Raw genomic sequence first — 16637 nt, 5'->3', positions numbered from 1 at the left:
TTAAAATAGAAAATTAATTTTGTCAAGCATTTAAAATAGATATAATATAAACCTTACCATTCCGTTGAAGTACAGTAAGTGCACTATTCTGTGCTTCTGAATGGCTTTATTTAAATTTCTGTCGTTTTTCATCTGTTGCAAACAGCCCAATTGCGTATCACTGCAAATACCGTCATGTAGCATGTTGGTAGGCCACAGGGTTACAATGTAACCTGCTCACCTAATGTTTACGATCGTAATATTTGTATTATTTGCTAATTATTAACCACCTTATGTGGAATACTGAATCTGCATCTCATTTCGAAGGCTGCTACTGTCCACTGTAAGTTTACATTCTGACGGAATGAATAAAATATGTGGTTTTCCACCAAGGGAAGCCTAAGTAAAGTATAACTAAAATAGACAGATGAATGAAAATTACTTTTGTAAAGCATTTTTAAATAGATATATTAACAATTAATAATAAAAAATAATATTGTACACGATCGTCACTTGTTTATAATTTATTAAATTCTATAGTAAATACAAAAAATACAGTTTTTGTCTTGCTAGTGTAAAATGTAAATAAATGACAGTAAAGGTACTGCAAAAATTGTCATACTGTAAAATTTAAATGTAATTGTTGTAGGGCCCTGCTGCTGTAAGATACATTTACAGGTAAGCTACTGTAAAGGGGCAGTTGTAGTAACATGCTGGCAAGAGTGCCAAATATACAATAAAATGTCCAACAGTGTATTTACCTTCATTATTAGAAAGATCAAGGACAACAGATTCAGCTAAAAATGTTCTGTCTTGTTCTACTCGAGAAAAAAGTCACCCATTAGCTTGAGGGTAATTTAATAACAAACTTCAATTTTTCAGTGAACCATCCATTTCGGCACTATTGACAGCACTTTTCTTTTAGCATTTATTCTCTATAATCAGAAAACCTCCCCAATTGAATAATCAGTCAAATATGTGTTTATGTTTAAGCCGTTTCAGCATGTTGCATGAAGGCGTCCCTTGCAGATGTGATGTTAGGACGATAATTAGTGCTAAGATCACAAAGAAACTGCTAATTTAAAAACACTTCACCACCAAGTGTCTGCTATACATCTGTTCTCCTTGTCTGTCTTTGCTTTACAGCACAAATGTTTGGCTTTTTGTTCCTTTTTTAATAGTCTTGATCACAAATCCTTCTGGCAATTACTTCAAACATGCTTTAAATAGGCCAGTGGAATTTACAATGCAGACTCAAGACATGCACTACATGCACAGTAGTCCATAAAAATGCAGATACTGTGATGATCCCAATTCCATTATTTACAGTACACTTTTGTTTCTTCCAAGCACATTGTGAAAAATGGAATCAAACAGAAAACTCACTACTTTCCTAATGCTTTCTCCCCAAAGAAATACAGATTAAGAGCACCCTGACATTGTTTGATGTGAGTACAATCCCAAGGAGACATTGTGGTTTTAGCAGAATGAGAAAAATAAAAACAATCTAGAACTGACTGCTGCTATTGCCTCCTACAACTTCCAAATTCTAACTGTCTATACTGCTACATGATTTGTGATTCATTTAATGTAAAATCATATACAGGCAGACATCATCGAATCTAAAAAATGATGAATTGAACAACAAATAATGTGAGAAAATAATAAGAAGAAATAATGTGAGGTGAACAGATAGACAGGAAGATCCATAAGAACAGACAGATGGACGAACAGACGGACGGACGATAGGACGCAGGAAAGGATAGACAGATGGATGGATGGTTGGATGGTCACATGGACAGATGGATGGATGAACGAATTGATGGAGGTATGGATGGATAAAAGGATGGATGGATAGACAGACAGACAGACAGACGGAGGAAAGGATGGACAGATAGATAGATTGATGGTCGGATGGTCGCATGGATGGATGGATGGATGGAAAAATCGACGGAGGAAAGGACTGACAGATGGATAAGAGATGGATGGTCAGATGGTCGATGGATGGATGGATGGATGGATGGATGGATGGATGGATGGATGGATGGATGGATGGATGGATGGATGGATGGATGGATGGATGGATGGATGGATGGATGGATGGATGGATGGATGGATGGATGGATGGATGGATGGATGATAGATAGATAGATAGATAGATAGATAGATAGATAGATAGATAGATAGATAGATAGATAGATAGATAGATAGATAGATAGATAGATAGATAGATAGATAGATAGATAGATAGATAGATAGATAGATAGAAAGTTAATGATAGATAGATAGATAGACAGACAGACAGACAGACAGACAGACAGACAGACAGACAGACAGACAGACAGACAGACAGACAGACAGACAGACAGACAGACAGACAGACAGACAGACAGACAGACAGACAGACAGACAGATATATAGATAGATAGATAGATAGATAGATAGATAGATAGATAGATAGATAGATAGATAGATAGATAGATAGATAGATAGATAGATAGATAGATAGATAGATAGATAGATAGATAGATAGATAGATAGATAGATAGATAGAAAGTTAATGATAGATAGACAGACAGACAGACAGACAGACAGACAGACAGACAGACAGACAGACAGACAGACAGACAGACAGACAGACAGACAGACAGACAGACAGACAGACAGATAGATAGATAGATAGATAGATAGATAGATAGATAGATAGATAGATAGATAGATAGATAGATAGATAGATAGATAGATAGATAAAAAGTTAATGATTGCCAGAAGGGTGGATAGAATGATGGTTGGACATCCTGATAGATAAAATGATAGAAAAAAGCGACAGACAGACAGACAGACAGACAGACAGACAGACAGACAGACAGACAGATAGACAGATAGATAGATAGATAGATAGATAGATAGATAGATAGATAGATAGATAGATAGATAGATAGATAGATAGATAGATAGATAGATAGATAGATAGATAGATAAAAAGTTAATGATTGCCAGAAGGGTGGATAGAATGATGGTTGGACATCCTGATAGATAAAATGATAGAAAAAAGACAGACAGACAGACAGACAGACAGACAGACAGACAGACAGACAGACAGACAGACAGACAGACAGACAGACAGACAGACAGACAGACAGACAGACAGACAGACAGACAGACAGACAGACAGACAGACAGATAGATAGATAGATAGATAGATAGATAGATAGATAGATAGATAGATAGATAGATAGATAGATAGATAGATAGATAGATAGATAGAGGGCTGTAGAAGGCTGACATTGCAACGTTTCTTCTGTTCCCCATCTGTTAGCGATAATATACAGACTTTCGTGCAGGCATGAAGGAGTCGTTTTTAACAGTGACAATCCAAGAGCTGACCAATATTCCACAGTGCTATGGCTTTAGCCCACAGCTTTTCCACTGACATCATCACTATGTTGTTGTTGATATCTCCAAATTGTTTGCTGGTTGGAAATTTAAATAGTGGTGCGACCAGGAATATGATCAAAAATAATGCCAGACTGCAAGATTCTTCAAGCATCCGATCCAAACCAAAGAGACAATTCAATTGCATTCGGGTTACCTTGAAAGGTTAGCAAAGAAAAAAAAAAAAAAAAAAGTTCATGACCTCTTTAGTGCCTTGGAAATTATCAGCCACTTCATATATTTTCCTTATGGACCCTTTTCACAAGACTGTTTTGACACATTTAACGTTAATCAGCATATTAAATCCTTAAAAGTTTTTAATATTTTGAGTTTTGAACATGACTCTATAAACATTTATATGTATTTATGTATGTATTGTATCATCTTTGCATCAAATTACAAAATAAAAAAAAAATGTATTACTGCTTGTGCGAGGCAAATGAAATGTAGAGTCTAGGGTCAGGACTGGAAATTTGACGTTGTTCTTTCTTCTGCCTGCCGTTATCAGTCTCACACATTTTTGTTTTCCTTTTTCTGAAAGTCTTGATAACATCATAGTGGAGTTTTTCTTTTATTATTTCAGCAAATAGGATTGTAAAAAATAGTATTTGTTGTACTCCTCTGTTCACTGCACACCAACTATGATGATTTCCGCTACTGAGAACCCTGGAAATGTGAAAAGGATCCATATACTGTGTGTATATTTATGAGTGACATAATTACAACCCAGACCTATTCTGAAAACGTATTGTATACAATTTTAGAGAGCGCTTTATGAGATCTCGAATTTCTCTCGCAAACAAATGTATCTGTCTGCGGATTGTAAGACGAGGACGTAAGATAAAAGGGTGAAACTTGTAGTAGGTAAGAGGCATTGGGTTTAGGTTTGGGGAAGGTGTAGATGTTTTAACTATGATGGTTGGGTTAAGGGTTGGGGAAGGTGTAGAAGTTAATAACTATAATGGTTGGGTCTAAGGTTGCGGTAGGTGTAGACATTAATAACTGTGATGGTTGGGTTAAGGGTTGGGGAAGGTGTAGAAGTTAATAACTATAATGGTTGGGTTTAGGTTTGGGGAAGGTACAGACGTTAATAACGATGATGTTTGGGTTTAGGATTAGGGAAGGTGTAGATGGTAATAATGATGATGGTTGGGTTTAGGTTTGGGGAAGGTATAGACGTTAATAACGATGATGGTTGGGTTTAGGATTGGGGAAGGTGTAGACGGTAATAACGATGATGGTTGGGTTTAGGGTTGTGGAATGTATAGACATTAATAACTGTGATGGTTGGGTTTAGGATTGGGGAAGGTGTAGAAGTTAATGATGATGGTTGGGTTTAGTTTTGGAGAAGGTGTAGACGTTAATAACGATGATGTTTGGGTTTAGGATTAGGGAAGGTGTAGATGGTAATAATGATGATGGTTGGTTTTAGGGTTGTGGAATGTATAGACATTAATAACTGTGATGGTTGGGTTTAGGATTGGGGAAGGTGTAGAAGTTAATGATGATGGTTGGGTTTAGGTTTGGGGAAGGTATAGACGTTAATAACGATGATGGTTGGGTTTAGGATTGGGTAAGGTGTAGACGGTAATAACGATGATGGTTGGGTTTAGGGTTGTGGAATGTATAGACATTAATAACTGTGATGGTTGGGTTTAGGATTGGGGAAGGTGTAGAAGTTAATGATGATGGTTGGGTTTAGTTTTGGGGAAGGTTTAGACGTTAATAACGATGATGGTTGGGTTTAGGATTGGGGAAGGTGTAGACGGTAATAACGATGATGGTTGGGTTTAGGATTGGGGAAGGTGTAGACGTTAATAACTGTGATGGTTGGGTTTAGGATTGGGGAAGGTGTAGAAGTTAATGATGATGGTTGGGTTTAGTTTTGGGGAAGGTTTAGACGTTAATAACGATGATGGTTGGGTTTAGGATTGGGGAAGGTGTAGACGTTAATAACGATGATGGTTGGGTTTAGGATTGGGGAAGGTGTAGACGGTAATAACGATGATGGTTGGGTTTAGGATTGGGGAAGGTGTAGATGGTAATAACGATGATGGTTGGGTTTAGGATTGGGGAAGGTGTAGACGTTAATAACGATGATGGTTGGGTTTAGGATTGGGGAAGGTGTAGAGGTTAATAACTGCGATGGTTGGGTTTAGTTTTGGGGAAAGTGTAGATGTTAATAGTGATGATGGTTGGAGTTAGGGTTGTGGTAGGTATAGAGGTTAATAACTGATACGGTTGGGTTTAGGGTTGTAATAGGTATAGATGTTAATAACTGTAATGGTTGGGTATAGGTGTGGAGTAGGTGTAGACATTAATAACTAATTTACAGCACCATATTGCAGACAACACAGTTTTGACATGTCTCCATAACTTTAAGTTACACCTCTAAGGAACTACAGGTTACGCCCCTAATGCGCCTTCATGTTACATCCCTGTCTTGCAGTTCGCAGACAGACCCTACTCCTTGCAAGTGTCATTCATGCCTGCTTTTCTTTCGTAAATCCACCAAAGGCCACTGTGAACTGATTGTTTGACTGGCGCCACATTCACATGGGTATTCACAAACTGGTAACAGCAGGAAGCTGGCCATATGGAGGTAAGAAGTCAGCTGGTAAACGCGAAAAGTAACAGCGTCATACCACCTTGTAGAGTTCGTTTAAAGAGTTTCGTGTAAAGTCGTAATGTAGCCATATGTACTTCTGGCAACATAATTTGCTATCTCCAGAAATGTTTATAGGGCTACATTTTCAGAATGCGCCTATGTTGTATAATTATCTCAGTTCTGCAAAAAATATGACTTGCATATACAAGGTTCATACACTGTAGGAGAACAGACGCATCAGGCAAATCTGATTATTCATAATCTGATTTCCAAACTAATACATTTCAGCATTAGCCAGGCAAGAAAGATTCTACAACCATGGCAGAGTTTTTGTAAATGTTTGCAGTGGATTATCAACATATTATGTTGTCTAATATGTTCAAATGAACAAAGTTTTTCATTCGAATCATCCAGCACTTTGCCATTTGATTCCAGCTTAACTGGGGTTAAATGTTTACATAAAAGCCTGAGGTCTTATTACACAAAAATAACGAATAATCAAAAAGATAATCAAATACTTTTTTTTGTAAACAAACTGCAAAGTAGGTGAAGATGCAAAAAAAGGAAGGAAGTGAATGTTTTGGTAAACTCCATCTACAAGCTCCCCGAGAAGAGGCCTTGTCTAATTGCGACAGATCTGCTTGTAGGTTTGTCCTGGCTGTTTTCCAGGGATATTTGGGAGTCCCAGTTACTGGTCATTAGTCCGGAGCGGCACCCAGCTCCATAGCATGAGAGACTGACAGCTTAATCCTGCCCGAGCCTTTTGTTTTGTGTACCACGTTACTCTTTCATAGATGACTGAGTCACCCCTGCCTGGAGATTAAGTAATTTCTTTAACAACTTGAACAAGTGTCAGGTTTACTACTGTCCTCGGTTTGGACACTGCTGAGCATGAGAGGCCTGAAGACTGTTTAAAGTTGACCTTTCAGCTGACCTAATGATCACGTCAGCGGAAAGGAGTTCCAGTAAGAGATGAATTATCATTTGAGTTAACCTATAATCTTTTTCTGGCAAACATCCATTTACTAGAAATGCGAATAGTAGGACACAGACAGAAAAGAGGTCAAAGTTGTCACTTCTTGTTTTGTTCGTCTGTATACTCTATAGAGTAATTTAGTTGGCCTGTAACCACAGCTGCATGGTTGCCATTCCAGACATTATTTTAATGAATAATGCTAACATAATGATGACTGTTACATTAACTTAATATTTTGAGCAATTAACACTTTTTTTTTCTGAAGTTGCAGTACTTTAAAGGAACTGTTCTCTTAAAAATAGGCTCATTTTACAAGTAACCTTGAATTAAACATTTGATTTTTACTGTTTTTGAAACCATTCAGGTGATCTCTGGGTTAGCAGAGATAACATTTAGCGTAGCTTAGCATAAATCATTGAATCGGATTAGACCATTAGCATCTTGCGAAAAAAAAGTCAAATACTTTTTACTGCACTCTCACTCAGGCGTAATAATCAACACATTTTGTTTCCGTACCATGGCTGAAGCAGGCACAATGATATATGCAGCACCTGAAAATAGTCCCCAGCTAGGTACCAGTGCTCTGTATTATCACTGTGTCTGCCAAAGCCATGGTATGGTAGCAAAGTCCACTGATTATTATGCCAGAATAATAGTATAGTTCTTAGTCATATTGGCCTAGCCAACCAATAATATCTGGTTGCAGACTTGCACATGCAGTCTCAGACACGTGCACTCAATAGAGCTAATGACGTCACCGTGAGAGTTATGGGTGTACAAATTAAAAACACTGCATGTACTGTAGTCTCAGCTTGAATGAGCACCCCGTCTGCAGCAAGACCCTTCACTAGAAAACAGCTACTATTATCAAGTAGTCTTAATACATGGTGTAATGAGTCAAGCTTTAACCCCCAGCGGTCTAATGGTGTTTTTTGGCCGTGGAGAAGTTTTGACATGCACTGACATTTGTGTTTTTTTCATTATCTTGGAAACATATTAATGGCTAAAGTATGGTGACACTGTAAACAGCACAAGCAGTAACAATAACACCCAAGCAGAATGTTTGTATGTGTTTGTGTTTTTAAAAAAGAAACGTTTATGCATGGTTAGTGAAAAACTAAAATGTTGAAGTCACTGAAACAAGGCGATGAAACACATAGAGATCATTTGTTCACAAGTCTTTTGAGAACTGGATCTTGTGGCCTAGTGTTGTTGCTTCAAAATGATTTGAGAATCATCTTTTTTACTTGCTCACAGAAAATATTTATCTAATTAAATTGTCTGAATCACTTTTTGAGTGAAAATGGTCTATGCAAGAAGGCATGAACAATCATTACCACAGTGATTCACACCTAAGAAGACAAAGACCTGCATAATGAGCCATCAGACAGGTAAAATATATAAAATAAACAAAACTTTTTTTTTATTTTTTGGTTAAAGATGCTAATGGTCTAATACGATTAAATGATCTATGCTAAGCTAAGTTAAAAGTGCTCTTGCCGGACTCATTTCACTCAGAACCATGGATTTGAAAGTGGTATTACTCAACTGCTTAAGATTACCTGTAAAATGAATGCTCATTTTAATGAATTTGTAATATCTTGTTTACTAAATTTACTTACTAAATAAGAAACATTTAACATGGGTTATGCTAATTGTTCTTACTTTATTCATTTAAATATTTCTAGGGCAACTAGAAAAATATCTTGTTTATTAAATATACTAACTAGATAAGAAACATTTAAAATGAGTTATGCTAACTGTTCTTACGTTATTAATTTCTAGGGCAACTTAATTAGGAACTCATGTTTCTTTATCTCAAAGCAGTTTGTTTCCTGAATATTATTGTCTGTTCAATTGATTTTACTTTTAAAACAACTTTTTTTAGTCTAGGTCAAAAACTCTTCTTATTAACTTTAATATTAAACAAGTGACTTGCATATTGTCATACATGTATGATTTTATTGATAAAGGTCTATATACTGTAGGAGGACAGAAGCACCAGGCAAATTATTATGAATATTCATAATCTGATTTACAAATTAATGCAGTCATGCTGTTGTTTTCAGTAAATTACCAACATACATCTCTGGCTGCACAAGTTCTCCACTTCTTGGGTGAGATAAGACACATTAAAAATAAACTGATTTTATAAGACTTTTCTGTTGGACTTTTCACTGATGAAACCAACTAGTTTGTTGCCACAGTTAATGACCTAAAACATGGAGATGAAAGCAGCCCTGTTTGATCAGGCCATTTCCAAGTGATTTGGCCACGTTTGAGTTGCTTCAAATAATCTGGATCATTATAGTCAATCATGTGTGTTCTGTCATCAGCGATGAACACTGTATCCAGAGAGAAGTTCACTCGTCCTGCCCGGGTTGTGAACAAAAGTAGCACAGAACTTTTTTTTTTTGCCTGGGAAAATGTGAAGAGCTCACTGAGCACTTGGGCTTCTATGCGGACTCTTTTGAGGGCCTCTATTGCTAGCTGTGCTGCCAAAAAACTGGAATAAAAAGCTCATTCTGCCTCTCACAAACAACCATGGAGGGCCTCCTCTTTCCTCAGAGCCCCTTTAAAGCCTGGCAAATCAAAGTATTTTGCTTTATGAAAAGGCATCAGACTCCAAAGCGTATATATGGCTCCGGGGATGATGGCTAAAAGTTATTAACCAGGCTAATGTGCTGGTTAGTAAATTCTTTAAGAGAAGTGCTTGGACATGAAAAAATGGGAGCATGGTATTGTTATTGTGGAATTTGCAGTAACACAGAACCATTATGCATCTGACACCTTGCCATATTTCTGAATAAACTGAACTAAAATCGATCTACATTGTAAAAAATATCTGTTAATGAACAGTTTCCATATTTTGAGGGTTTCCCTTTTATTTGTGGTGGTGAATTGCATTATGGAAGCTTGATTTCTGCTCCATCGACTACACCCACAAAACATTCGACGTCTGACTGACATGCAGATTATGTCTATATTGTGTTCGTCAGTCCAATTCTGCATGCCTACACAATGTCAACATCTAACCAAGACCCCATTTGGACTTCAATTTGCAGTTCAACATTTGACCGTAGTAGGCAACTTATTTGGATGTCTAATGCCTCATTTACACTAGCAGCAACTTTGTAGCTGCCTGTCGCTTTAAAGCAGGGGTCACCAAACTTGTTCCTGGAGGGCCGGTGTCCTGCAGATTTTAGCTCCAACCCTAATCAAACACATCTAAACGAGCTAATCAAGATCTTGTATACTTGAAACACCCAAGCAGGTGTGTTGAGGCTAGTTGGATCTAAACCCTGCAGGGACACCGACCCTTCAGGACCAAGATTGGTGACCAAGATATATATATGTAGATTTGTAGAGTAACCCATGTTCTCTTGTCATTCATGTTTTAATCGGTAGAACTGTCTGAGATATAAAGAAAAGAAACAAAAGCAAGGGATGCATCAAGGTTTGATTTGAAAACATCTTGATTGGTTCTAAAAATCTTTAAAATCATTAAAATATTTTATAAAAATAATACAAACAATAGTTTAAAAATCTTCAACGATATTAAAGATACCCTGTGACTTAAGCCTAGTTTATACTTATACGTCAAGTGATCGGCGTGACCCCCGGCGCATACAAGCGTGTAGTCCGAAATGCTAGTTGGCAGTGAGGTGTTAATGTTCCTCTGTGTTGAGTTTCTTCGCTGGTGTTTTGTTTTTTCTGAATGCTTCCTTAATGTACAAGTGGCTAAAACTTGCTCATTATGAAGCAGGAACTGGCGGACGTGCAACAACTTTAACCATGAGGTAAACACAAAAAAACTTTCTATCCGGAGCTCCTTCACGGGACTCCACACTTGTAAACAATTGCTCCATCGGGCTTGCACGGCTCGGGCTTTTCCCGCTCAGACTCGTCAGCGCTACCAAGCCGACCAATCACTGAGCTTGCGCTAGACATTGTTGCGACGTGTAGTTACATTTTATGACAGGTGCGTGTCAACGCGTAGGCTGTGCCGTAGCATACGCGTGCGCTTGACACAGAACTATAAATCAGCCTTTAGTTCCAGAAACTTTCTACTTCTCTGTTTATCCATCTGACTTTACGGGGGATTCCTTTTGATTGCTCCATGACGTTTTAAAGAATATCTCAAAGGCGAACGCATGAAGTATAAAGGCCTCGTCCGTTTTGCGAGGTTCGCATGCCAGGCGAAAATATAAATCAGACTTAAGTGGCGACCTGCAACAAATGCAGGTCTGTGTAGGTCTACAGCAGAGAGAACACAACCGGCCTCTGAGCGAGCTGAGAGACAATCACAATAGCTCTACTGGTGCTCCTATTGGCTGTCGCTCAAGAAAGTCACTCTTCATTTGCATAAAGTTGAAGGATTCCCAACTTTGTCTTGTGGCCCGACATGCCCACCTGGTCGCCAGCGGTTGCTATCGCTTGCGTAGATAGGGGTTGCAGAAAGTAGCTCATTCTCCATTGAAATTATTAGTCGCTTGTCACTTTGCCGCTGTGAGTCGCTCGTACTGTGAATGAGGCTTAAGACACTTGTAGGAAATTTACATTATAATGAATGTAATATATTTAAGACAAATATCATTGTTGATATTAACAAGAGTGTTAATGCGATTATTTCTGATAAAACATTATTTGTCATTTAATAACACATACACATAAATCACAAATGCTTTTGAAATTCAAATCCCCTAAAGCAGGGGTGTCAAACTCAATTCCTGGAGGGCCGAAGCCCTGACCAGTTTAGTTCCAACCCTGCTCCAACACACTTACCTGTAGGTTTCAAACAAGCCTGAAGGACTTAATTAGTTTGATCAGGTGTGTTTAATCAGGGTTGGAACTAAACTGTGCAGAGCCGCGGGCCTTTTGGAACTGAGTTTGACACCTGTGCTCTAAAGGATTGTTAGTCTGCATTATTTAGGGCAAACGGAAACGGGAACACTTGCCAAAAGACATTTTAAATTGTCTACTGCGCTTATGTTAGTTTGTTTTTTTATTCCTGAGGTTTCCATAATCCTGGACCAGGCCGTATCCTGAGCAGCTGCTGTGATGGTCATAGAGGAGTGGAGAGCTCTCCAGCCTCTGGTGCCAAGACTGCATCTCTGCACAAGAAGTTTGGCCAGAGGAGAAATGGTCGTGTCCAACTGAGCCCAGTTTCTTTTTGGGATTTTTTTTTTCCCTTCACTTTCGTCAATTGGTAAAGTTTGTTCCTCGCAGCTGTTGCCACTGGCTTGCCTGGTTTACGACCTCTGTAGCTGGGCATCGATGGGTTTGCTCTTCAATGTTTGGTCTTCAGCAGTGAAAATTAAGCCACACTGAAATGAACTAAACTGAAGTTAAACACTGAAAACTGAACTGACACAGTTTCAATTTATTAGAACTTCTATGTTAAGCTACGTTGACACAATCTACATTGTAAAAGTGCTATACAAATAGAAGGGGAATTTAATTATTAATTAATTATTAGTTATTTTTATTTTTGTATTTTTTAATAATTATTATTTATTTATTTATTTATATATTTTTAAACTGTCTCTGTTTTAATCGTTATCAATGGAAATAAACACTTGGACAATGAAGCATTCCAACTTTAGAACTTTAAAGTCCCCAAGAAATCAAAACTAACCATTTATCAATGATATTGATATTGACATTTTACTAGTTTGAAATAATAAAATGTATATGAAAAAATATATAGAGAAATAGGTTTAAAATAACAGTAAATGCACTGGCAGTTTATTAAAATGTGTTTGTATAACACCAACCCAGACAATATGTCACTTTAAACTATTAAAAATGTTCATAAAAGTCACTTTTTTAAACTTTTTAAAGTTAAAAGTTGTTGGAATAAAGAAAAAGGTCCCATAATGCAACTCAAAAAATAAATAAATGGGGGGGGGGAAGAAACATGAACCACAAAAACTTTACGAATATTTTTGTACAGTGAAAAGTGAAGCACTGATCATCTCCTCCATGTTCAACTTTTTAAGCACTTGACAATATTATTAAGAAAGAACCCAATGACATAACGTGCACTATATATCACGAAGCTGTAAAAGCTTTAGGAATCATGGCAACTGATTCCAGAGTAAATCACGGCTGTTAAAGCGTCATTTATCTCCATGCTCAAATTTTTATATAATTTATCACAGCTGGACGCTGACCTCACCTGGCTGTTTTCAATTGAGTTTATTTGCTCATTGTTCGGCGGAACTCAATGTATAGCATAAATAATCTGGGTTTTAACGTGCTATAATAAAGCGGTCTAATTGCTAATGAACTGCATGACCTGCCTTGTTTGTTCCTGGAATTCTTCGCAGCTGGAGCGAGACGTCTGGCTTCACAGAAGAGCTACAAAAGACTAGACAGATATTAGACTGACGCTGACCTGTCAATTACTACAAACACACTCTCAAAAATTCTGAACAATTCTATACCGGCTATTTAATGTGTCCTTTATGCAAGTTAATTCAAGGAAACGTATTAAAATGTAGATTGTGTCAAAGCAGCTCAAAGGTGCAGTATGTGATTGTCTTCAGAAGCATTTTTGTTGTTGTGCTGGTTGAAAGTCTCTTCACAGTCTAATAGTAATGATTACAGTAAATGATCTAAATGTATTTATATGTATTTTTATATTTTAAATAACGCATAACAAAAAAAAAAATGTTTATCCATTTAAATAGAGTCGAGCCGACATCTCTCATAATTTCGATAAGTAGCCCAATCTGTCTGTCAGCAAATAGAGATTTGAACAACTGCACAGCCGTCTGAACGCAGCTCCGCCGAACGCCGCGTGTTCATGAGAGGGAGCATGCGCGCGATCAGTAAAAACCAGCTTAATCAAAACTTTTTAAAACCCTGAATCAATATTGGAGTTACCTTTGCACGCTGGAGAAAGGAAGACACAATGTCAGAAGGATTTCTCTTAATGTTCTGTTTTAAAACTGTTTTAACTTCACACAAAGCAGATGTAACATTAGATGTTGTTACAAATGGGTTATATCTTCACAGAAGTGTTGTTGAGCCACTAAAATCTTCCGGTGAAAGATTGATAAGACTATTTTCAGTTTCATAAGGGACCTTTTACAGCATCGATAATGTAGACTTTAATTAGTTTAACAACAAAACACAAGTAAATAGCAATTTTCCGCAGTTTGGCTTGCACGCCACCGGACAAGCACTAGTCGCTTTTAACACATGAAAGAGGGTTCTTTTGCTGTGCTCATATTTAAGGAGGCGTGACTCTGACGGCAGGGGAGGGACTGTGATTCAGACATTTAGGCCGTTCTCACACTAGGTACAGTTGCCTCGAACCGGGCCAAAGCACGCTTGTCCCCCCTCCCGTCTCCCCCGACGGCCCGCGCTCACACCACAAACGGGCCTCGGTACGCTTACGTCATCGCTGCTGCGCTGTTCAGTGAGAAGCGCTGTCACTCAGCAGCACAGTGGAGATTTCTCTAGTTATATCATTTCAGTCGTTTGTTATGCAGTGACATGCAGTCAAATATTTCGCCAAACAGTCCTTAGGGATGCGGTGACATGCAGTCAGATATTTCGCCGAACAGATCCGCCACTTTTGGCGCTCAAAAACAATCATGCACGTAGCTTTGCACTGTTTTTGCACAGCAAATGTGACAGGATACACGTTAATATACACTGCTGTATGGAGATCCGTTATGTTAATATCCTGTACAAAATACACCTGAAATAAGTCAATAAACCGGGATTGAAGCGTCTTCTTTTATAATTGTTCTGACATGCGGCATTAGTGAAAAATTACAAAGAGATTTTACTGTCTTTATTACAAACATGCTCTGTTTTAGAAACGTTTCTAACTTGTAAAACTCATTCTTGAGGTGCTGCTGATCACAGAGAGCTGAAGAGATTGTTTACTACGGAGACATGTTATTATGCGGCTGTCAATCAATTCGTTGGGTGGAAAAACCACACTCCTACGTCACGGTGTGGTGGGCCTCAAAATGGCAGGGATTTGGATCCTATTTTAACGTGAGAAAATTTTTAAAAGAGACTTGTTGCGTTTATATCACTCTAATATGACTGTGGACACACTATACCTGCACACAGCTCTGTCCAAACAGCTTACAAAAGATGATCTTCATCATGGGTGCCCTTTAAAACCACATGAAGAGGAGTAAATTATTGGGTCATTTTTATTTTTGGGTGAACTATCACTTTAAGTAATGTTAAATGAAAGAGAATATATTTTGAACAAAGCTGGTCACCTTTAACCATTGACTTCCACAGTATTTGTTTTTTCTACTAAGTCAAGGGTTACAAACTTTTCAAACTACTTATTTAAAATGAGCTGAAACAACACAATTCTGGAGTTTTTTTGTTGTTGTTGTTTTTTTTTTTTGAGGACAACTTAAATGTTTTATGTTTAATCCACTTAAATGTTTAAAAACTAATAAGTTGACTTCATCCCTTCATGTTGTCCCAACACAAATTGATTGTGTGGAGCCCAGCATTTATTTAAAGTAGAGATTTTCAGCTTCTTTTTTTCCAAATAACTTGTATTGTGTTGAACAGAGAAAAACCTTAAATATTTCTAACCACTTGAGAGTAAATAAATAATGAGTAAACTTTACTCTGGTGTGAACTAATTATTTATTTACTTATTATTAGCACTTTTGTTACCACGTCATGTTTTCTCGAAACAAGCAAAATAATTCTTTACTCTTAATTCTAGTCTAATTTTTTTAATGAATTAATTTAATGATTTTTGAAGATTTTTTCAATGCATTTTTAAACATAATAGTTCTAATAGTTTATTTCTAATAGCTGATTTATTTTCTTTGCCCTGATGATAGTAAATAATATTTTACTAGATATTTTTCAAGATACTAGTATTCAGCCTAAAGAGCAATTTAAAGGCTTTCTTTACTAGGTTATTTTGGTTAATTTGGCAAGTTAGGGTATTTAGGCAAATCATTGTATAATAAGGATTTGTTCTGTAGACAATCAAAAAAATAAATAGCTTATTTTGACCTTAAAATGCTTTTTTAAAAATTTAAAACATATATTATTCTAACTGAAATAAAAAATTAAGACTGTATCCAGAAGAAAAAATATTATAGAAAATACTGTGAAAAATGTCTTGCTCTGTTAAACATCATTTGGGAAATATAAAAAAAATTAAATAAATAAAATTCCAAAGGGGGCTAATAAATCTGACTTCAACTGTATCTATTTTCAAGATTTATTTTATTTATTTGTTTATTTGGCAGGGACAGTGTACATTAAATAGCATTGCTGCAAATACACTAAATGCACCATTTTTTTGGCTTGTCAAGATTTCATTTTTTTTTATTGTATGGCTAAAGACAGCTATAATTAATAACCTTAGACCTTGTGAACCCGAGTGCAGCTACTGTCTCTTTTTCCAGGACAGGTTGCAGGGGTGCTGATGGAGGCCGGCTCGCAAGACTCCCATAGGCCCCTGTGTTTAGCCGCTTGTAAAGCCCCGTCAGCCGGACATGCCATTCAGACTGGCATGCTAATTGAAAACAGCACCACTCTCCGGTTGAGATTCAAGCCTCCTCCAGAAGTCTGTAATACTCTAACAGCCTGAGAATAGCATTGTTAGGTACTGTATGCAGTAAACTT

The 16637-nt window shown here is 37.2% G+C and overlaps 1 protein-coding gene and 1 long non-coding RNA gene across 22 annotated transcripts in view; both read right to left on the bottom strand.

Moving 5' to 3' along the window:
• LOC147839429 (uncharacterized) overlaps window positions 1-16637 on the bottom strand; it is a 382751-nt gene that overhangs the window by 130498 nt on the left and 235616 nt on the right. The gene's annotated exons all lie outside the window — the stretch shown is intronic.
• The window catches only part of LOC147832305 (uncharacterized), a 214569-nt gene that overhangs the window by 97697 nt on the left and 100235 nt on the right, over window positions 1-16637 (bottom strand). For 3 of the 21 annotated variants that reach the window (XM_087298593.1, XM_087298594.1, XR_015518755.1), the window contains 2 exons: window positions 15086-15140; window positions 13304-13361 (listed from right to left, as the gene is read on the bottom strand). The exons of 16 other annotated variants lie outside the window; for them this stretch is intronic. In XM_087298593.1, coding sequence (XP_087154719.1) covers window positions 13304-13361; window positions 15086-15140 — 113 coding nt within the window. Of the gene's footprint in view, window positions 1-13303; window positions 13362-14738; window positions 15008-15085; window positions 15141-16637 lie in introns of those variants that run through there. 2 more of the 21 variants (XM_087298595.1, XM_087298596.1) reach the window with 1 other exon arrangement.

Source organism: Danio rerio, chromosome 20 (genome assembly GCF_052040795.2).
Source record: "Danio rerio strain M-AB ecotype USA chromosome 20, GRCz13ab, whole genome shotgun sequence".
Taxonomy (NCBI): Eukaryota; Metazoa; Chordata; class Actinopteri; order Cypriniformes; family Danionidae; genus Danio; species Danio rerio.
Note: the sequence above shows the minus strand (reverse complement) of the source record. Positions and strands in the feature narration are given on the sequence as shown.